Source organism: Nelumbo nucifera, chromosome 7 (assembly GCF_055504915.1).
Source record: "Nelumbo nucifera cultivar China Antique chromosome 7, China Antique-T2T, whole genome shotgun sequence".
NCBI classification, from domain to species: Eukaryota; Viridiplantae; Streptophyta; class Magnoliopsida; order Proteales; family Nelumbonaceae; genus Nelumbo; species Nelumbo nucifera.
In genome coordinates this window covers 13613961-13637510 of record NC_142655.1, presented here as the reverse complement: position 1 = coordinate 13637510, position 23550 = coordinate 13613961, and the positions used below count along the sequence as shown (strand labels likewise).

Sequence of the window (23550 nt, the reverse complement as noted above, 5' to 3'; positions counted from 1 at the left end):
CTTCGGTCAATCTTTTTCGAGGCCCCGGGGTCCTCGGCCAACACTTGGAACCTGAAGAATGAATTTACTTCGTTACCCCCAGCCAACCCACGCGGCAACAAAACCAAAGTATTTCACATATTGTTGACCCTAAAAATCTTGTATATCTTACAATACGCACCAATACGATATTTTGAACCTTTGCCCTAGCATATCTGTTGTCCCAATCATTCCACTTCATCTGCATATTCCTCATGTGTACTCTGATATATTTATGTTGTCTCATGGTATTGGAAGACAACCCCCTGGGGTGAATTTTGAGGAATATCACCTGATTTTTTTTGGTATCATGGTCAAATACATCTTAAAATTGGTTTTCAAAAGTACTATTTTTCCCTTATTTCTCCCTTTTTCTTATTGCACAAACATAACATTTTGTAATTCATGTGGAAAACCCCACGACCATGAATCATTTATATTAATAGAGTTTGAGCTGATAAAATAGAGAAAATGGTTAACATAGCATGTATAGAATCAATCGTTGCATTATTAGTTCATTTTGGAGCCTTTGCTCCGTTGGAATCAATGGTTCAGTGCGCTCCCGCTACACCCAAGTGTAGGGGAGATCACATTTCCGCCCCACAAGGGGCCGACCCATAGCACATCCCTGTCGTGTATTGGAAACATCTCCCGGTGGTGATATCATCGGGAGTGGTACTATCATCGAGAGGTGTTTTCTGGCGGGGATGTACTGTGGGGCATTGTTTGGCGGAGATGTGAACTCAGTCTAGGGTAGTCATTGGACTGATTGGTGTCAATAGAATTTCATCCTACCTTCTAAACTTTAGTCTGAGTCTGGATCTATTCCTCACACCAACCTGACAGTATGTACCAGCCGTATATCTAGAACGTCTGACATCTCCCCTATTGTATGTTATTATTCATGGGAGATGTCTCCAACATATAATGGTATGTGGCTGTGAGGAGCAGATCCCAATTCCTTTGGTCCAATCCAAAGCTGGCCTAGCCCAATCTAATGTGCCCAAACCATTAAATCTATGCAAATATGTTCTTAAACACTAGATAATCTGGGTGGGGATGACCCATATATCTATTTCAAATAATGTTTTCCGGTTGATCAAGGCATGAAAGTTTCCATGTGGAACACTTTACCCGGCCAACCCGGATAACTAGTTTTGACCCGACAAGTTTCCAATAAAACCTAAGAAACTATTTTGAACAAAAAAAAAACTGGTGATCAGCTACAGTGAAAAAGTGCTTTTTTCAGAAAGGCTGTTTCAAAAGGTGGATTTTTCAAAAATCTGTTTAGACCAAAAAGCACTCTTAATAATATAGCCAAAGAAATCTGCTATCTTCTATTGTCCCTAACAAGATTGACAAATTTGATCATCTATAACAAATGCTAGTAATATGATATGTACCTCTAGTCGGAGGGGGATACCCCTCTATGATCGCCTCTTGGAGAGGGCAAAGCGCCTTAGAACCAAACAAATCTGCTGCTCAAACCACTGTGTATCACTTCCTACATGGGTCTATATGCCAAGAGTATGTTCACTTGTGATTGGTTACTTAGCAAGTAACACACAACAGTGCAAACAACAGATCGATGCTTATTTAGAACAGTTGTTCACAAATCAATACTCCTTTAAAAATTAAAATCAATTTTGATGCACTTGAAGAGCCTATGGTTGCTGCATTATCGATGCCATTGCTAGGGATTCTTTTGGTAAGGTTCTGACGCAGAACGAAAACGAAACATGTGAGAAAAACATCAAAGAAAAGAGCAAAAGTTAAATTTTAGGAAGAAGAATTTTTCACTAAACAATTAAGAGAAAATTATAGCAAGAGAACTGTCTTAGCCTTCCCCTAGCTATTCTTTATATAGGTATACACCCTTATGTCTCCTAATCCTAATCTGAAAACACTTCATAACAGAATCCTACAAAACTCCTTAAAAATAAAATCATAATCTAATAAAACACTCCAAAATAGAATTTACTAACATCTTTCAAAGGGAAAGTCTTAATTGGCTATAAATTTAAAATAATACTATCATAGTAAAAATGAGCTAAGATGGAAACTCTGAGATGACATCAACTTCATAAGAGCGTATTAAGATAAAATTCCTATGATGATGCTATATTGGTAAATATTTACTAAGATGGGCCTGTGGCGTCATTTCTGCTTCTTATCAGACTTCTCCTGTACTTATCAGACTTCTCCTGTACTTCATCAAGTTCTCTTTGTAATTTGTAATGGGTTCTATACAATCAATGGAGACAAAGTTTGGGCAGCTTTCGAACTTCAACAGATAGTGAAGAAATTCCACCCATTCAAGATTATTACCGAGGGTGACTCTAACATTGTAGTTAATAGTCTTCTTGAAAGAAAAGAACCACCTTGGAAAATCATCAAGATTTTTCTTGAAGAATGTTCTGAAGTTTGTCGCTTGAGTAGCCTCACCTTATTTTATGTGCATGTTTTCAGAGAGGCAAACTTTGCAGTTGATTGGCTTGTGAACCTTCACCACTACTGTCAGGTCTCAAGTTCATCCCAAGCTATCAAAAAAAAAAAACTTCATTGTGATAATTGATATATGATGAATTATATAGACCAAATGCTTACTCAAACTCTTACATGTAATTGTTCACTAGTTTTTTCTTTTTAGGTAGGGGCGGAGCAGCTGCACGTAAAGTCCACTAACCTTACCACAGATCAACAAACCACAAATTACACATCCATATAAGGAGGGATTCTAAATGACCCTCGCAGCTACTGGGTCATCAGCTAACTCACTAATCAACAAACCACAAATTAGTAAAGATAATCAAATTAGGAAATTAGCCAATAGACACATAGCATTCCGCCCTTCTTGTCCTGGTTGGTATAGAATGATGATCAGCACATGAACCATAGATTGGGTTTTCTAGTTTATCCATTAATGATGATTAAATCACAACAGTTCTCTAAAAAATTAGGTTGAATTGAACATGAACCATTGATTGAAAGCTCTGGTACCGTCTAATTTGTGCATCTTCGAAAATTATATGAAAAAAAAAAGAAACTAGAACAAGGGAAGAGAATTCACTTCAAAAGGTACAATCCTCCAAAGATTGCCTTCTTAAAGGAGCAAATCAAAACTTGATTTTGTTATTTGATCACATACAATATAAATATATGGATTCGACTATGATACCAGAAAAACTTGTAACCACAATCGGTATAATAAAAGTGATGACCATCAAATTCCCAGGGGGTGGAGTTGATTGATCAAAGCCCTTCAGGTATCATGTCTTTCCAGCAGCATAGATTTAGCATAAATGTATAGAGAAAATAGGAAATAACAGAACTAGCAACTTATTTAGACATCGTACATATGATAAACACCAATGCCCCGACTACTCAGGCATATGACCAGTAGTTGAGATGGTTATTTGGCATCCCTCCAAAATAGAAATGTAGGATCAAAATCCCTGATTCCCCTATAATGGGAATTCAGAGGGGTTCCCACAAGGCACACCCCACAGCACATCTCCTCCATGGGAAGATATTCCCAATGCACAGAGGGGATGTGTTGTGGGACATGCCCTGTGGGGAGTTCATCTGAAAATTTGACTTGGCCAAGAGAAAAATAATCCTTAAGGGCAGAGAACAAAAAAAAAAAAAAAGAAAATGTTTATTGAACTCTGAGAAATTAGTGCAAGAGCATTTACATGGTATTTAGATTTAACTTTTATGACTTGCATGGAATCTAAGGCAAGTATCTCTTTTATATAATATAGAATAAATGCACAAATCCATTACTAATGGTATAGATTCATCAGTTATATGGACACAAATCACGGTTGTGTTTGGTGCCATTGTTGCTTATACCTTTAATTGTTTTAGGTTCATCAATACAAATTTGAGAGATATATACTATCCTATCACATATGAGAGTCACTTCAGCTGAAATGTTAGACTTTACAACCCCCCAGTAATAAATGTCAATTTGATGCTTCTATAAACAACCTCTCATAAATGCATTTTATAGTATACCTGTTTCAATTACAAGAATCCTCACTTTTTACAAAATAAATTACCGAGTTTCGTCATTTGAAAAAATAAGTTATGTTTTTAAAATAATGACAAAAACAGTGAGCAGGACAAGGAAATTATTTTCTTTGACCAAATTGTCCCTTTAAATCTGACATGGCCGAAGTTACTGTTCATTGTCTTCCTCCTCCCCACACTTAGACATAGAATTGATCTCTTCTCACAAAAAAAAAATGGGGAAAGTTGCAGAAGCAATGATATGGAAGAATAATTTTCAATCTATCATTTCCCAAGGGGAGAGAGAGAGAGAGAGATCGGATTAGAGAGAGGATGAATAGTGTTTGGATGATTCTTTGGCTTGGTAGAAGAGAGATGTCAAGAGAGTAAAGAACGAAAAGGGAAAAAAGTCCTGTAACGATTCTTTTAGTTGAGGTTAATTTTGTCCTGTTTACTATTTTTGTCATTATTTTAAAAACATAATTGGTTTTGTCAAATGGCCAACCTTGGTCGTTCATTTTGTAAAAATAGGGGTGCAACCAAAATTAAAAAATTTTGAATACGTAATTAGGCGATCCAATGGGCCGTTCCTGTTTCAGATCCACATCAAATGAGCCCATGAGACAATGGTATCAAAAATAGAATGAGCATCAGAGCATCTATCTCATGGTGGAATTCGATTCCATGGACATTGGCCACTCAATAGGTGGGGCCCGCCTACCCATCTAATCAATCACAGAAGCACTACCATTACCATCTAAAAGGAATTCCAGGGACCCACATATTGTTTCTCCAATCCGATGAGCCCGTGGAAAAAATCTACTTTATCTAGGATTTCCCCTAGTTGAGCCGTTCAGAAAACTTATTCATAAATTTTTTTTCTTTACACGTGGAGTCTTCTATAGCCACCAAATAATGAACCACGTGTCAATTATATCCAGCATGGATCAACCGTCAAAACCTACCCAAGTGGAGCCCACCGCCCATGTTTCCAACTTTCCACCGATAACAAAAAATCATTTTGTCCTTGAATAGATACCAAACACGGCTGAAATCCAAGTCAAAGTTTTCTACCATTTCTTCGACGAGAACTGTCTGATGCGCATCTAATCAGGTTCTGTGGGCGTGAGTATTCTTAATCGATGGTCAATAATTTTTAATGGTTGAAAATTTTAGTGCGTTCATTTTGTTAGGCGGTGTGAAGTGTTCGCTTCACGTCCTCTACATCTGATGAGGTTTATATATGACCAGAATAGCCAGAGGGTTCCCCCCTCTCGCGGGAATAATTCCCAGAATCTCTCTCTCTCGCTCTCTCTCTAAATCCTCTTCGGTCCATGAGCGAGCGGAACGAGCTCTTCTTTCGCTGCTGCTGTTGTTCGTTGTCTTCTTTTCTCCCTTTCTTCTGAGCTTCTCGTCCTTGCCCTAACCTGGACGTTGTCTCCATGGCCGATGAGCAAGTAAACGGTATTTGCAACCTCTCCATCCAAGACCAAGTAATCTCCCTCTCCTCTCTCTCTCTCTCTCTCTTGAAATTCTTGTGGTTTTCTTTGATTTATTTCTTTGATTTATTAAACTAGATCTTTGTTGCCCTGTTCAAGAAACCAGATTTGGTTTTCTTTATTTTCTTTATTGATTGAATCTGTTTCTATTTGTGGTGATTTTGTTAGGTTTGTCTATGGGTTGTTTTGACATCATCTGATTGGGTTATTGTAGGTTTTTGAGAGTCAGAAGGGGATCGAGGGCGCGGCATCGACCATTACATTGTCGGATAATCGTGGGTTTTGTGCGATCTGCTTGGAGAAGATCGAGCTTCAGGAGACTGCACTTGTAAAAGGTTGCGAGCATGCCTACTGGTTTGTCCAACATCTCTATCCAATTTCCGCCGAGAATAGCTGGTTTCACAATTTATTGCGATTCATTTGGCATTCATTTTTGGTTTCCAATTTTGGCTATAAATCATTGAATCTGTATGAAATTACCAAATTCACATTAGAGATCTCTTTAATAATGGCTTCTGATAAAATTTGGCTGCAATCCTGTAAGTCAATCTACTATAGATAGATGTGGCGAATTCTTAGGCCTGTCGCACAGCCTTTCAGGTCTAAATGGATTAAATAAATAAGGCCAAGTCAAAATAATTCTTTTACGGAGGAACTGTTGGATGTTTTGAAGAACGCCGGGAATAAAATGGAAAGAGGAAGTCCATTTGATTGTTAACAATTCTAGGAAATAGCTCAAAACCACGATTTTCCAATCCAAGATAAGGACATTTTGTTATGTTTTCCTCATTTCTTTGTAGGATATGCTTCTAAAGTTGGAGAAATCCGTCTCTATTGAAGTGTCACAGCAGAATCCACTTATGGTGTCCACTTAATAGGAACTCAGCAGTCAGATTTGATTCTTTCTTGAGAGAGGACATTTGTTGCAAAAACATCTTTGGTGTATACTATTAGTATATTAAATCTGTATTCAATGCCTTGTTGCTTTCACATCCCATCAAGAGGCTGATTTCTAAGATGAACTCATTTTTGTGCCCTTTTGTGCATCGATGAGTACCCATGGTACTTTTTTTTTTTTTGAAAAGACGTGTAACGTATTGTATTCAGTATGAAACTGTAAAAAGTCTGTACAAAAGGCTATACAAACAACCTTAAAGCCCCCCCAAAAAAAGCTCACCCTCAAAAAAGACCCGGAACAAAAGACATCTTTAAACAAATCAGAGCTAGGCAACCAGCTTCTCAGTTCTTCCACTACATGGTTAATCACTCCGGCCTCAGACCTGGCTTTCTGTTCAAAAATCCTATCGTTCCTTTCTATCCAGATAGCCCATAAAACAGCAGCTGGAATGGCAGACCATACCAGCTCTCCTTCCTTGGACATTCCATGAACTTTCCACCCTTGCAACAAATCAAAGACTGATTCAGGCCAGCACCAACTCAAGTTTATAGCTCCAAGGAAATGCTGCCACAGCACTGCTGTGAAACCAGTGAAAGAAAAGATGGTTTGCTGTTTCTGGAGCCAAATTGCACAAAGGACAGTTTAAATCTGATAAGTTTAAACCCTTCCTTCTCAGCATTCCTTTGGTGAGACATTTTCCTTTTACAGCCACCCACAAGAAAAATTTGGCTTTCGGAGGAGCTGAAGTTTCCCATAAGGCTTTTGATGGGAAGGGCTGGCTGTTCCTCCCCAACAAGCCTAGATAAAAAGACTTGACCATAAAACAACCAGACTTGGTCCACAACCAACATCTAGTATCCTCAGCTTGCAGATCTGGATGTTGCTCTTGAATCACAGAGAGCAGTTCAGCCACCTGAGTCAGCTCCCAATCGTTGAAATTCCTCCTGAAAGCAGGGGACCAGACTAGAGCCCCTCCCACCTGCGCAAAACAGTCTGCAACTAACACCAACTTATCTTCGGTTGCCTCATACAAAACAGGAAACCTTTCTTTTAGAGGGAGGTTGCCACACCAAGGATCCAACCAGAATTTCAGACTCCTACCATTTCCCACTTTATAAGAAATACCTCTGATGAAAAGGGTATAGGCTTTATAAACACCTTTCCAAATGCTGCACCCAGAAGATTGCTGTGACCTTCCAGAATCCCATCCATTTTTACTTAAACCATAATTTTCAGCTATTAACATCCTCCATAGCTCCTGTCTTTCAGTGGATAATCTCCAGAACCAGCTTCCCAAGAGAGCAAGGTTGAACAATTTCACCTTCCTAATCCCAAGCCCACCTTGGGAAATGGACTTGCAGATTCCTTCTCACTTTACCAAGTGGTATTTCAAGGAGTCTTTTTTTTGATAGATGGTATTTCGAGGAGTCTTTCTCAATCTTCATAGCCACCTCTGTGGGCATCAATAAAAGAGACATAAGGTAGGTCGGCAAACTAGCAAGTACACTTTTAACCAAAACCAGTTTACCCCCTTTGGAGAGATGTCTAGCTTTCCACGAGGCTAATTTTCTATCAACTCTTTCCAGAATATGATTCCAAATGCTGATTGAGTTACTCTTTGCCCCTAAGGGAAGACCAAGATAAGAGGAGGGGAATTTACTTGTTTTACACCCCAACACTTCTGCCAACTCTTGAAGATTCGAGATGGTCCCAACTGGTAGCATCTCACATTTGGAGAAGTTAATTTTCAGACCAGACACCACCTCAAACCAGCTCAGCAGGAAACGGAGGTTAAGGACCTGTTTCTTAGCAGCTTCACAAAAAAATAGTGTCATCAGCATACTGCAGTAATGAGACTCTTGAACCTCCAGGACAGATCTCAAAACCCCCAAGCAAACATGACTCTGCCACTCTCTCAGTCATTTTGCTTAACTCCTCCATAACTATCAAGAACAGCAGAGGTGACAGAGAGTCACTTTGTCTTAAACCCCTCGAACTTCTGAACTTACCATTAGTTGCTCTGTTAATCAAAACTGAGAACATAGGGGTGGTGATACAAACTTTCATCCAGTTTCTCCACTTCTGCCCAAACTGCATTCTGTCCAACATGTAATCTAAATAAGCCCAGTTTACATGATCCTAGCCTTCTCTAGGCCCACTTTGCAAACCAGACCTGCCTCCCCAGTCCCCACTTCTAAACTTAGATTCAATGAGTTCATTGGCGACTAAAACACTGTCATCAATACGTTTGTTACTTGCAAAAGCACCTTGATAGATGGAAATCAGAGAACTCATGACCTTCCTTAATCTTGATGCTAGCACTTTGGCCAAGATCTTATAAGCACTCCCTAACAAGCTGATGGGTCTGCGGCTCCATTATTTTTAGGAATTAAGGAGATGAAGGTTGCATTCAAGCCCTCTCAAAAGCCACCAAAGTATGGAATTCCTCAAAAACTTCTAGAAAGTCTTGTTCAACTAGCTCCCAATATTTTTTAAAAAACGGATGGTAAATCCATTGGGTCCAGGAGCCTTCTCCCCTTCCAGCTAATCCGCAGCTTTCTTGATTTCTTCCTCTGAGAAAGGCTTTTCCAACTCTTCTGCCTCTTGCCCAGAGAGGCTTTTGAAACTCAGACCCTCTGGCTTTGGCCTATCCCTGCACTGTTGTTTGTATAAGTTCTCGTAGAAACTAACAATAGCCTTCTCAATCTCTCCCTTCTCTTCCACCTCACAGCCATCTATTACCAGTCTCGAAATTGAGTTAACTCTTCATCTTGCATTGGCCATCTTGTGAAAGAAAGCAGTATTACTGTCACCTGCTTTCAACCACTTGATTCTTGACCTTTGCCTCCACTTGACCTCCTCTTGAAAAGCCAGCACAGCAAAAGGCACACAACCTTTTCCTCCTTTGGACCTCCCCCAAGGGGCCTGCTTCCTCCAAAAGGTCCAGATCTTTAATGGTCTTCAGACATTCAGCTTTCAGCCTATCCTTTTGCACACCTTAATTTTGCTTTTAAGCCATTGAAGCTTCTTGCTGAAGACATGACTAGCAGTGCCTTCTAAGGAAGCTTCAGCCCACCACTTCTTGACATTAGAATCAAACTCTTCCTCTCCCACCCAACAATGCTCCAACCTGAATGGTTGTCCCTGTCTTCTAATTCCATTTATGTTAAGCTGCAAGGCCACATGATCTGAGACTAATCTCAGAAGTGCTTCTTGAACCGAATTGGAAAGAGTTCCTCCCATTCATTGAAGATTACAAACCTATCCAATCTGACCAGAGAAGGCTGCTCTTGGTTGTTGGTCCAGGTATAGGACGCCCTGGCTAGAGGCAGATCAATCAACTCCCATTTCTGCATGATATCCGAAAATAACCACATACCTCTATCTGATCTAGTACAGTCCTTTTTGTCTTCCACCCTTAGGATGGCATTAAAATCACGTCCGATTGTCCAGGGTCCACTCCACTTCCTTCTCATGAGCCATGACCTCTAACTCCACCCAAAAAGCATCTTTAAGGTTGGACTCTATGGAACCATAAACTCCTGCCATCACCAAAGAAACATCATATGGGATCCAGTGTAGTCTGGCTGAGACAGAAAATCTGCCGATCTCTTTATCTAGCTGCTCAAAGCTGCTTGTGTTCCAAATTAAAGCTACACCGACAGCTGCCAGTACCGGTAGTGACAATCAATCACATGGGCCAAAACCCCACACACTTCTCACTGTCCTGGATCTGAAATTTTGTAGTTGTGTTTCCTACAACAAAAAGATATTGGGTTTCTTTTCCTTCAAAAAATTTCCAATCACCAGTCTCCTACCAGAACCAAGTCCTCGTACATTCTACCAAATTAATTTCAGATTCTCCATATCTTATTTGCATACAGATCTAGAATTTCGGTTCCCAGTCCCTCCACCATCGTTAAGACCCCAGGCCAGTTGCAACAACTCTTTAGATTGCCTTCGGTTCTTCTTGCCCTTCTCCATTAAGTGTCTATTCTCGATTGCAACCAACAAAGCTTTAGCTCATCCTCCAAGCCTCTTATGGAGACACCCATAACGCTTTAGCTCTTATGGAGACACCCATTAATTTCTTCAACAGTTCTGAGCAATAATTACTACTTCACAAAGTCACAGAGAAGACACAAATACATAGCTTAGGCCACAGGTATCACCACTAAACATCAAACCAAGGTAGGTGAATTACGCAAATTTCACAACAATTTCATGACTCAATTTGATTGAAAAGAAAAAGATTATGTGAACAGAGCAACAAGTACAACGAAACTTAAACGTATAAATGACCCAACAAAGGATCAATTCACTTGAATTCCCCAGCTACAGATTGAAATCAAGGTCATAAAACCACCTACAATGTCAATTATTTGAAGAAACTATCCTGTACAATGAGATGTTGAATTACTGGGAAGGTTGCTCGCATAGCATGCATCATCTTATTTACAGGGAAGTGATCACTTGCGACCCAACCTCACCAAGTGCTGCTGATGTTTAGCGGCAGCTGCTTTATCTGCTGCCTCCCGTTTTAGCGACCTTTTGGCACGTCTACCTGTTGTATCTTTCACAGACTCTTTCTTCTTAGAACCAACCATGTGATGGACCAGTGCCATTGTCCTGGAAATTTTCTCGGCTCACTGGCCTTGCTTCTTTACGCCCTGCCCTAACATAGCCATTATCTCCCCACCTACGGTTTACCTATACGAATACTTGATGAACTATTAAAGAGAACTTCATGCAAATCATCATCTTCTTCGTCCTCGTACTCGTATTCATACTGATACTCATTCATCATAAACCTATTCCTGAACCTCCTCCACTGCCAGCGGTGTAAACCAGCTGGCTCTAAGAAGTAGGCAAACACTCTCCTCAAACATGTAGTCATGGATGCTGCTGTCAAGAGCAGGGACATTTTGGTCATCAGGACATAATCGGCCCGAGATCCATTGAACTTGCTGGTCTGAGATTTTCATTTCCTTATGCCTGACAGTTGTTTTATTCCCTGTATAAATAAAATCAAGCTTTGCATATATGAGTTATGACTTTGTTTCCTCAAATGCAGGAAGCCTATAGTTGTGTGGAGATTAATTTTCTTAGAGCAAATCTAATATGATACATTAGCCAACCTTAGTTTTCTAGGATGAGTTATTTTCCTGATGTCTGTGTCATTTCCATATATAAGAAAACGATTTGCAAATTTTATCAGAATACACAGTGATACAAATAAAGAAATTGGTAGAGTTTACAAAATAATTGTTGACAATGTAACAGGCTGCATATATGTTTAGAAGTATTTGTGTAGTGACAGACATAAAATATGTGTTTCAGAATTATCCATGCAGTATCAAGTACTACTAAGGTATTGCATCACATTTATTTGGTAATAAAAAAATGTATGGAAATTCAAAAGGTAACTTGTTTACTTAAATAAGTGTAAAACACAAGTGTATGGTTAACCTAAAGATTCCCCTATTGGAAGGTTGGTTTGGACCTCTGAAGCAGGCCAGCCTTAGCCCTAAGGGAAGGAGATCTTCAGAATCAACAGAATGGAACAAAAGGATTTTCTATTACTCTGAATAAAAATAAAGGGAGGAGATTAATTCCATCTAAAACTTTTTCCTTCGACCTTATAACCTCTCATGTTCAACATGCATGCCATATGTGGCTAGTTATTATTATAAAATGGTGTTGTGTGCTGTAGAATGAACACAAATTTTATTTCCTGCAGTTTGTATGTTTAATTATGCTGTTCAATATTTTGTGAATCATGTTCATGTTGTGAAATGACACGAGGATTCACTAATTCTTCATCATTTCCTGGTTTGTATAGTGTGACTTGCATTCTTAGATGGGCGACATACAATCAGAAGCCCACATGCCCGCCCTCATGCCCTCAATGTAAACATCCATTCGAGTCTCTCAACGTTCACCGGTCACTTGATGGCAGGTATAACCGTAATAAGAACATTTCTTGCTTTCGTTGGTAGGGAATAAGACAGGGAGTTAGAACAGAGCTAATTATGTCCCGATGACCAAAATGTCCCTGTTCTTGACAGCATCCATGACTACATGTTTGAGGAGAGTGTTTGCCTACTTCTTAGAGCCAGCTGGTTTACACCGCTGGCAGTGGAGGTTCAGGAAGAGGTTTATGATGAATTTGATGACCTTTACGAGTATCAGTATGAATATGAGTACGAGGACGAAGAAGATGATGATTTAGATGAAGGTTACTTTATTAGTTCATCAAGTATTCGAATAGGTAACCGTAGGTGGGGAGATAATGGCTATGTTAGGGCAGGGCGTAAAGAAGCAAGGCCAGTGAACCGAGAAAATTTCCAGGACAATGGTGCCGGTCCATCACATGGTTCTAAGAAGAAAGAGGCTGTGAAAGATACAACAGGTAGACGTGCCAAAAGGGCGCTAAAACGGGAAGCAGCAGATAAAGCAGCTGCCGCTAAACATCAGCAGCACTTGGTGAGGTTGGGTCGCAAGTGATCACTTCCCTGTAAATAAGATGATGGATGCTATGCGAGCAACCTTCCCAGTAATTCAACATCTCATTGTACAGGATAGTTTCTTCAAATAATTGACATAGTAGATGGTTTTAGGACCTTGATTTCAAGCTGTAGCTGGGGAATTCAAGTGAATTGATCCATTGTTGGGTCATTTATATGTTTAAATTTCGTTGTACTTGTTGCTCTGTTCACATAATCTTTTTCTTTTCAATCAAAATTTGATCATGAATTTGTTGTGAAATTTGCGTAATTCACTTACCTTGGTTCAATGTTTAGTGATGATCCCTGCGGCCTAAGCTTTGTATTTGTGTCTTCTCTGTGACTTTGTGAAGCAGTAGTTATTGCTCAGAACTGTTGAAGAAAATAAAGACGGGATGGTGGATATGGTCAGGGTGTAAGAATATAGACTCACAAAGCATTAAATTTGTACCTGGTTGATCTGACTTTGGCATCATGAACATTCTAAAATATTAATGAAAGGAGAAATAATATAAATAAGGATATGGGGAGGAGATTGGGATCCTCTCTCTTCCCCCTTTATCTTCCACCTATTGGGGGATATTGATCTCCCTCTCGATTTTTTTTAACCTTGGATTTGAGGGTCCATCTGAAGCCTTGATGTTCATCCCTCCACGAATTCAACACTTTGATGTTTATTACTTGAAGTTCACCGTGATCCAAATGGCAGATAGCATCAATCTCTACTCATGTGAAAGATGAGCAATGAAAATCTGTATTCAGTCCTTGCAAAATTTATCTTCACATTCCTTGCAACACTTGCAGTCTTGCATTGCAAACATCTTCCAGAATCCAGTCTCGACCATGGATGCCATCCGTTTTCTTTCATCGGCACACCACACCAGAGGTTATTTGACCCATATGAAAATGAGTAAGAAGAGTTCATTGTTAAATCCTTTAGGCCTTTACTTGATTCAGTTGATAGTAGAACCAGTTGATGAAAGGATGGAATGCTATTATGTGAAAATCATATGCCCAAGAGATAAATAATCTAATAGGTCGGCACAGTGACCGTCAGTAAGCCAATCGGTCACCTGATTTCCTTCTCTATTGAGGTTGGTGTATGAAAAAACTAAGCCCTCTGCAATCTTTATGCACATTCTTCCAGCATCGAGTATTGGCTTGCTTGGCGCTTTATGACACCGTGTCAGCTCCCATTAAATGAAATGAGCGGATGAGGTTTTTGTGTTTCATTTTTTTTTAGAAATAGCACTGCATCGCACTAATAAGTCTCCTCCAAAGTTGATGGTAGGAGGAAATCCAATTCGCATCTCCACAGGAACAAACCAGGTAACATACCAATTGAGAAGAGGATGAGGTTTTTCTATATGTTATGATCCTCACAGTCAAGTATAACCCTGAAAGAAAAGCAAAAAGAAAATGCTTAATTCCATGATTGCATTTTTTGGAGCGATACCAAGGTTCAAAATATCCTATGATCATTTCTAATGCAGCTCTACTTGGTTCATCATAATTTTTTTTTTTTTATACACATTCATACATATATAAATATACGCATTAAAAAATAGTCTATTGTATTTATATAAATGATAACATATTTTATAATTTTATATGTCAGATAATACAAAATTTATAGTGGTCCACGTCAGAGAACCTCTCCTTGCTCCATTACTCCAATCCTGGATTTTTCTTGATTCTCTCTCTCTTCAAAATACCATTTCTAATTCTAGCTTCCTAACATTATCACTTCAACACCTTTTCCAATCCTAAAATTTCTCCCATTATCTTATCTCTCATGTTAATTATAAAACTAAATCCCACGTTGTTCTCTGAAAATCCCATACTTTTGTTTTCGGTTTGGTTATTAGATTGGCTCTGTTTACAGTAATTCGATTCAACTGATCTAGATCAGTTATTTCGGTCCCATTATTTTAGTTTTATACCATTAACGATTAGTAAGTTAATTATAATTATTAATATTAAGCAAATATATTAATTAATATATAGTTTGAGGCAGATTGGACGATCTGGTTAGTCTTTCTTTTAGTAGATAGGTTGCCAAGGAATAAAGTGTGTAAATACTTCACGGTTACAGGGGAGAAGCCTGACAAGCGAATAGTGGATGTCTTGATATCGACGAGGCATAGCGAGAATCTGTTTCAGAGGGTGATACAGGCAGTGATGGACGCAGTATCGGAGATACATGAAGAAGGAGATAGAGAAGAATTTGAAGGAGTTGCATCAACTGTTCTTGTCCTGTCCTTGTACAGAGCCAGGGAGACCAGCTGGACGACATTAAGAGTCACTTTGTTCGTTAAGGGCGGGACAGGGGGTGCAACCGTGCAAGTCGGGTAGTAGGTTGGGTCGGGTTTATGGTCAACCTGGCCCAACCCTAAAATTTGGGCTTAAGTTAGAGCTCTGACCGAGTCCAAGCTCAAGCTTTATTTTTTTAACCCAAGTCCAGCTTGTGTTGTATTTTTTTTTTTTTTATAGGATACTTGCATTGTAATTTGATGTATAAGGATGGCAATTTTCTCCATCCCCGACGGGAATCCAACTTCCCCGATCATATGGGGATTGCTTTAGCAAGGATTGGATGGGGGCAGAGATTAAAAGGGATCCCTGATCGGGATCAAGGTCGGGGATGGGGATTGAGGTCCCCGCCCTGCCCCGACCTCATATTAATATATATATGATATTGTTTATATTATTTATATATATCAAAAACATATTTAGAATATTATTTTTCAAAAATTACTGTTAACTAAAAAAATTTGAGGGCTTGGGTCCCTGCGAAGAATCCATCCACGTTGAGGATCGGGATCAGGGATGGGGATAGGGATTAATTTCAGAATTGAGGTTAGGGACAGGGAATATGATCCCTGCCCGTTGCCAATTCTATTGATGCACTTGGGTTGCACTGATGTCCAAGATGAGCAAGGCTTTACCTCCTTATGTGAACAGAGCAACAAGTACAACGAAATTTAAACATATAAATGACCCAACAAAGGATCAATTCATTTGAATTCCCCAGCTACAGCTTGAAATCAAGGTCCTAAAACCATGAAGAAACTATCCTGTACAATGAGATGTTGAATTACTGGGAAGGTTGCTCGCATAGCATCCATCATCTTATTTACAGGGAAGTGATCACTTGCGACCCAACCTCACCAAGTGCTGCTGATGTTTAGCGGCAGCTGCTTTATCTGCTGCTTCCCGTTTTAGCGCCCTTTTGGCACGTCTACCTGTTGTATCTTTCACAGCCTCTTTCTTCTTAGAACCATGTGATGGACCGGCACCATTGTCCTGGAAATTTTCTCGGTTCACTGGCCTTGCTTCTTTACGCCCTGCCCTAACATAGCCATTATCTCCCCACCTACGGTTACCTATTCGAATACTTGATGAACTAATAAAGTAACCTTCATCTAAATCATCATCTTCTTCGTCCTCGTACTCATATTCATACTGATACTCGTAAAGGTCATCAAATTCATCATAAACCTCTTCCTGAACCTCCACTGCCAGCGGTGTAAACCAGCTGGCTCTAAGAAGTAGGCAAACACTCTCCTCAAACATGTAGTCATGGATGCTGTCAAGAACAGGGACATTTTGGTCATCGGGACATAATTAGCTCTGTTCTAACTCCCTGTCTTATTCCCTACCAACGAAAGCAAGAAATGTTCTTATTACGGTTATACCTGCCATCAAGTGACCGGTGAACGTTGAGAGACTCGAATGGATGTTTACATTGAGGGCATGAGGGCGGGCATGTGGGCTTCTGATTGTATGTCGCCCATCTAAGAATGCAAGTCACACTATACAAACCAGGAAATGATGAAGAATTAGTGAATCCTCGTGTCATTTCACAACATGAACATGATTCACAAAATATTGAACAGCATAATTAAACATACAAACTGCAGGAAATAAAATTTGTGTTCATTCTACAGCACACAACACCATTTTATAATAATAACTAGCCACATATGGCATGCATGTTGAACATGAGAGGTTATAAGGTCGAAGGAAAAAGTTTTAGATGGAATTAATCTCCTCCCTTTATTTTTATTCAGAGTAATAGAAAATCCTTTTGTTCCATTCTGTTGATTCTGAAGATCTCCTTCCCTTAGGGCTAGGCTGGCCTGCTTCAGAGGTCCAAACCAACCTTCCAATAGGGGAATCTTTAGGTTAACCATACACTTGTGTTTTACACTTATTTAAGTAAACAAGTTACCTTTTGAATTTCCATACATTTTTTTATTACCAAATAAATGTGATGCAATACCTTAGTAGTACTTGATACTGCATGGATAATTCTGAAACACATATTTTATGTCTGTCACTACACATACTTCTAAACATATATGCAGCCTGTTACATTGTCAACAATTATTTTGTAAACTCTACCAATTTCTTTATTTGTATCACTGTGTATTCTGATAAAATTTGCAAATCGTTTTCTTATATATGGAAACGACACAGACATCAGGAAAATAACTCATCCTAGAAAACTAAGGTTGGCTAATGTATCATATTAGATTTGCTCTAAGAAAATTAATCTCCACACAACTATAGGCTTCCTGCATTTGAGGAAACAAAGTCATAACTCATATATGCAAAGCTTGATTTTATTTATACAGGGAATAAAACAACTGTCAGGCATAAGGAAATGAAAATCTCAGACCAGCAAGTTCAATGGATCTCGGGCCGATTATGTCCTGATGACCAAAATGTCCCTGCTCTTGACAGCAGCATCCATGACTACATGTTTGAGGAGAGTGTTTGCCTACTTCTTAGAGCCAGCTGGTTTACACCGCTGGCAGTGGAGGAGGTTCAGGAATAGGTTTATGATGAATGAGTATCAGTATGAATACGAGTACGAGGACGAAGAAGATGATGATTTGCATGAAGTTCTCTTTAATAGTTCATCAAGTATTCGTATAGGTAAACCGTAGGTGGGGAGATAATGGCTATGTTAGGGCAGGGCGTAAAGAAGCAAGGCCAGTGAGCCGAGAAAATTTCCAGGACAATGGCACTGGTCCATCACATGGTTGGTTCTAAGAAGAAAGAGTCTGTGAAAGATACAACAGGTAGACGTGCCAAAAGGTCGCTAAAACGGGAGGCAGCAGATAAAGCAGCTGCCGCTAAACATCAGCAGCACTTGGTGAGGTTGGGTCGCAAGTGATCACTTCCCTGTAAATAAGATGATGCATGCTATGCGAGCAACCTTCCCAGTAATTCAACATCTCATTGTACAGGATAGTTTCTTCAAATAATTGACATTGTAGGTGGTTTTATGACCTTGATTTCAATCTGTAGCTGGGGAATTCAAGTGAATTGATCCTTTGTTGGGTCATTTATACGTTTAAGTTTCGTTGTACTTGTTGCTCTGTTCACATAATCTTTTTCTTTTCAATCAAATTGAGTCATGAAATTGTTGTGAAATTTGCGTAATTCACCTACCTTGGTTCGATGTTTAGTGATGATCCCTGCGGCCTAAGCTATGTATTTGTGTCTTCTCTGTGACTTTGTGAAGTAGTAATTATTGCTCAGAACTGTTGAAGAAAATAATGACGGGATGGTGGATATGGTCAGGGTGTAAGAACATTGTAGATGGTTTTATGACCTTGATTTCAATCTGTAGCTGGGGAATTCAAGTGAATTGATCCTTTGTTGGGTCATTTATACGTTTAAGTTTCGTTGTACTTGTTGCTCTGTTCACATAATCTTTTTCTTTTCAATCAAATTGAGTCATGAAATTGTTGTGAAATTTGCGTAATTCACCTACCTTGGTTCGATGTTTAGTGATGATCCCTGCGGCCTAAGCTATGTATTTGTGTCTTCTCTGTGACTTTGTGAAGTAGTAATTATTGCTCAGAACTGTTGAAGAAAATAATGACGGGATGGTGGATATGGTCAGGGTGTAAGAACATAGACTGGCAAAACCACTTTGCTTATATACGGAAATGACACAATCAACATGCAAATACAATAAAAAACCAACCTTGCATCCTAAAAAATGCGAGAGGGATTAGGGGAATGAAGGATCTTTGAATTTGGTTGATCATAGAACTCCTCAAAGGTAACATTCCTTTATGGTGATACCATAAACAGCTAGTTAGGTAAAACAGGAAACAACAACTCAAAAAGAATGCAGTACCAGAGCATGCTTGTTTTGTGGTTGCTTTCATGTTCCAGATGGTTCCAGGATGATAAATCCTATTTCATGCATTCAGCTATATTGTTCATGGTTCTGGAACAGCCATCCATTGTCCCAGACCAGAACCAGGAAGTCCTGCCTTTTTTGAAGATGCCAATTTTTCATGTCTAACAGAAAAACATGCTTCACTTGGGCTTACATATACGTGATGTTTTGAATGGATTTCGCCGGCAGCAGCCTACAGAAAGGAATGGCTTTCACCAGGGTCAAAGGATGGGACCAGGGTATTTCGATCAGAGACGGAAACGGTTTTCCCCAAGAGAGAAAGGGGACAGGTTGAAAGGAATGATTTCCTTTGGGTTTGGCGGTCGGAACTCGGAAGGCAAGGTGAACATTAAAGCTAACCATCGGCACCTTTTCCTGGAAGTAGAGGCCGGAGGGGTGGAAAGGCGGAAGGATTTTCTTCAGGCATGCCTGGTCGGCTGTTTTGACCGGAGAGATTTAAGGGTGGAGGAGGTAGCTCAGTTGGTGTCTAAAGCCTGGGGATGTTTGAAAGGAGTTGAGTTGCGCAGGCTTGATGATGAGTATTGGCTTTTCCTCCTCCCTTATTAGGAAGACACCAAAAGAGTGGTGAGTTTTGGCTCCAGGTGCTTCAAAGCTTCTCTGTTGCACCTTGAACAATGGTCGGATTCGTCAAGAACTTGGCAATCCTCCAAGGACCTACCTGGTTTTGTGTGGGTAAGGATCTATGGCTTGCCGCTACACCTTTGGAGCACAAACCTTGCCAGAGGCATAGGGGACCTCTGTGGAGGTTTTTTGGAAGCCGACAACTCCGAGGCTGGCAAAGGAAACGTGGAATTCTTTTAGGTTAAAGCGCGTTGGTCTGGGGTCCCTCCACTGGCAATTAATGTAGTGGTGGGTACTTCAATCAGTGCAAGGAAACGAACTGGGTCAGGGGTCCCCTTCCTTGTCCAGATATCTGTGCCGACGGATTTTGCTGAAGTGGTACAAGTCGACCAAAATCTAATTCAGAAAGCACTGGCAGGTTTCTCCATTCCCGATGAACGTCCGGTTGGAAAATTCCGGAGGGTTTGGTCAGCAGGCGGAGGAACGTCCGGTCACTTTGGAAGTTTTTAGGGCTCAAGACGGTGCCGGAGTTGGCAGACAGTCAGGGGAAGGAGGAGGAAGAAACACCAGAACCGTAGGATGGACTTTGGATCGAATGGTCAAGGAGAAATGGCGGGTTGGACTGACTTGAGAAAGGGGTTGAACGAAGAGTCCTTTATAGACCGCGTGGAAGGTGCGGTTTTGGATTGGATCAAATCAAGTCGAAGGGGGTGAGATTCAGATCACTAGATCAGAATTATTCGGGCGAACCGTGTCAGGCCAGCCATCCTAGTGGGCCTGGCCCAGTTCGTTTTACAAGCCCTTCCAGAACGATATTTAGGGGAAAGCCTTTGGTTCAAGGGTCAAGGAAGGGGAAAGAGGTGGTGGCGCCGACTTCTTCAGAAGAGTCCGATTCGGAGGAACGTTTCTCGCAGGAAGGCGATAGTTCTGTTTCAACCTACCTAGAGAGCTGGTCCAAAAGTGGGACCCGGAGGCAGGAGACACGAATGGAACTGAGCTCTTCGACTCCTCAACCCGTCCCTTCTTTCAGCTTAGGACTTCAGGGGCCCAAAAAGGACAGAGGCTCTCAATGTGGGGGTGAGCGGACAAGGAATTGTTCCTCTCAGCCCAGATACAGGAATGGTGGTGTCTTCGGACGGGGATTTGATGCAGAGGGATGCGGAAGTTTCAGTTATGGCAGGGGCTTTGGCTAAGTCAGGGGAGGCAAGAGAAGGGAGCTAGGTTGTGAGAGTTCACCACCTTTCTACTACGAACCTCTTTGGCAAGGAGGTGTTGCTCTCACCCCAGAGTTTTAGAGCCTAAGCGGTGCCTATGGGCTTAAAATTTTGTCCAACCCCGACTTAGGACATATTTAGAAGTGTAAAGTGGGCAGTGTCGCCCTTTTCAGTGAAAAATTTGGGGGTTGGTTAGGCACGGTCCAGGCCCCGTGAGTCAAGTCTTGGGCCAGGTTGGGCCATGCATCGGGCTAAAGTTATTTATTTAAAATAAAAATTGATAAAAAAACTTAGTATATGTTTAACATCGATGCTGCATATGCTGTTGATGTGTAGTTGGAAGTCAAAAAACAATGTCTTTATTTTTGTTTGGAAGCATTGCTGTTAGGTAAGACATTTTCTTGAGCAACAATTACTTTTCTATTTGATACTAATACTGCAGGAAACGTTTTCAGCACTAGTACCCATTATCCAGTGCCACATTAGTGCCCTGTTGGCAGCAAGGAGCTATAGCTCTAGGAAATGCCAAATTTGGCGTTACTCCAAGTCATGGCTTCCCGATTTTTGTGGTGTGGCTTGGAGCACCGTTTTTTATGGAAAAATGGTTCTAAACAAATGCCCGTTTCTTGGAGCACCATTTTTTCCGATGTGGTGTCGTTGCTCCAAGAAACGGCAACAATGCCAAACAGCCACCTAAATTTTTAATTTTATATGAATTTTATGTATATAATTGCTTATATATACAATAAATAAATTAGTTGGCTTGGCCTATGGACCTAAAACCCCAGGCCCAGCACTGCATGGACCATCGTGCCAAGCTTGGCACGGCCCACAAACTGTCGTGCCATATCGGTCCGAACTGGTCCAAATTTGTGCCGGGCTATACTGAGTTACGAGCGGTATGACCTGATTTACTCCTCCAAACATACTGGGCAGGGCCAGCCCGTTGTATTACTCAGCCCGTGAACTAAGTCTAGTTCGCACTACCTAGCCCGAAGAATAAAAAGGTCCGAATTATTGGGCTTGAGCCCAACCTTTATAAAGTTTCAGGCGCTCGAAATGGGCTCGCAGCTTTAAGAGGCCAAGCTTCAAATGAACACTTGGAAATGGGCTTGCTTTGGGATCACCATATTCTTTGTAAATCGTAATCATTCCCATCGTAGTCAGTGTCATGCAGAGCCAATGTTCTTGTCGTTCCATGCCAATGTTTGTACCGAAAGGAGCAAAACCCAGCATGCATGGGTCGCAACTAGTATTATATATAATATTTTTTTTTTGTATATATATATATAATCCAAAACTCAACCCATGATCATCCATTCCCATGATCCCATCTCGTACATCCGTCAAAATGGAAGAAAAAACATCGGCCAAATATTCGGCCTAGATGATTGAACCAATGGCCTGTAAACCGGAGGAAATAGCGGCTTCGTTTATGGGCCGGGTTTTAAAACATTGCTTTCTTCTCAGGTTTTCAACCCATCGTTGATCCGGATGGTCCAATTTTTTGAATTGTTACTCGGTTAATTTTTCGGGTCCGGATTTTACAAAATCCAGGATTTTCCCAAAAACTATTGACAATGTCAAAAACCATTAAACCAGATGGTTGAACCATCGAAGGGTTTTTCATCTCCGGTCACCAACGAGCTGTACAAACTCACAAAGATTCTGCCATATTGCAAGACACAGAAGGAAGGTGTTTTTCGTCTCCGGTTACCAGCGACACCAGTTCTTAACGCCAACATTTTTTTTTTGTTTTTTTGGCATTTCGCTGAGTTTGGGCGATCCCAGAGCTCCAGCCGATGAACGTGTTTCTCGTCGGCAACTATATTGGACTGGGCGATTCAAAGTTTCGAACTTCAGAGAGAGGTGGATTCTTAGTAAGTCTTCTATTTTATATTTTGTGTTTTTCAATTTTCATTTTTTCTAGTTTCGTGTATATCTCATTTCCGATTTAGGCTTTTTTTGTGTAACATCTGTAGTTTCTAACTTGCTGGGAGAATGGAAGTTGGCAAAGTGTTTTTTTTTTTTTTTGTGATTGCAATCCAAAAATCCCTTTTTTTCATTCATTTTAATATATTTTATTTTATTTTTTCAGTTTTTCTGTGATTCCTAAGCTGCTACGTGCAACCTGAAGGGCTGAAAGTTAGAAGCCCGAATTTGAGTATGGAGTTTCAAATTGCATTTGGCAATACTTTTGAAGAGGTAAATCGGTAAATCATAATTTTTATTTTATTTGAATATCTGAAATGTGAAATGTGAAATGTAAAATGTAAAATTTGAATATAAATTAGTAAATCATAATATGAAATAATGAAATTTTATAATTTTATATATTTTTTTGGATATTTATATATGTATGTATGTATGCATGCATGTATGTATGTGTGGATGTATAGTCCACTTTATTTACAAGTAAAATTGAGGATGGAATTTTATGACATTTCCAATTAAGTGGTGCCCATCTAAATTTGATTCAAGTATTCTTTTTTGGATGCCTAGTTTATCCAATCACAATCTAAGTGACACTTTAATAAGAGTGGCCAATTTCCTATTTGTTAAATAAAGTTGTATTATTATTATTATTATTATTATTATTATTATTATTTCTATT

At 40.0% G+C, this 23550-nt stretch overlaps 2 protein-coding genes across 3 annotated transcripts; one reads left to right on the top strand and one right to left on the bottom strand.

The window, feature by feature from the left end:
• Positions 1 to 5300: 5300 nt before the first annotated feature.
• On the top strand, positions 5301 to 13197 carry LOC148790186 (uncharacterized). The gene is made up of 4 exons (XM_088892453.1): positions 5301 to 5525; positions 5746 to 5885; positions 12272 to 12388; positions 12498 to 13197. The coding sequence occupies exons 1-4, from the start codon at positions 5475 to 5477 to the stop codon at positions 12934 to 12936; spliced, it is 747 nt and encodes a 248-aa protein (XP_088748579.1). The 5' UTR covers positions 5301 to 5474; the 3' UTR covers positions 12937 to 13197.
• A 2721-nt stretch (positions 13198 to 15918) lies between these two features.
• On the bottom strand, positions 15919 to 19871 carry LOC104591167 (uncharacterized). 2 transcript variants are annotated; one of them, XM_088892454.1, is made up of 3 exons: positions 19096 to 19871; positions 16634 to 16750; positions 15919 to 16524 (listed from the first exon to the last, which is right to left on the bottom strand). In XM_088892454.1, exons 1-3 carry the CDS (start codon positions 19101 to 19103, stop codon positions 16086 to 16088), a joined length of 564 nt encoding a protein of 187 aa, XP_088748580.1. In that variant the 5' UTR covers positions 19104 to 19871; the 3' UTR covers positions 15919 to 16085. The 2 variants fall into 2 exon arrangements, with proteins under 2 accessions (XP_088748580.1, XP_010248257.1); XM_010249955.3 differs by lacking the exon at positions 19096 to 19871 and having other exon boundaries at positions 16634 to 16917.
• Positions 19872 to 23550: the final 3679 nt, after the last annotated feature.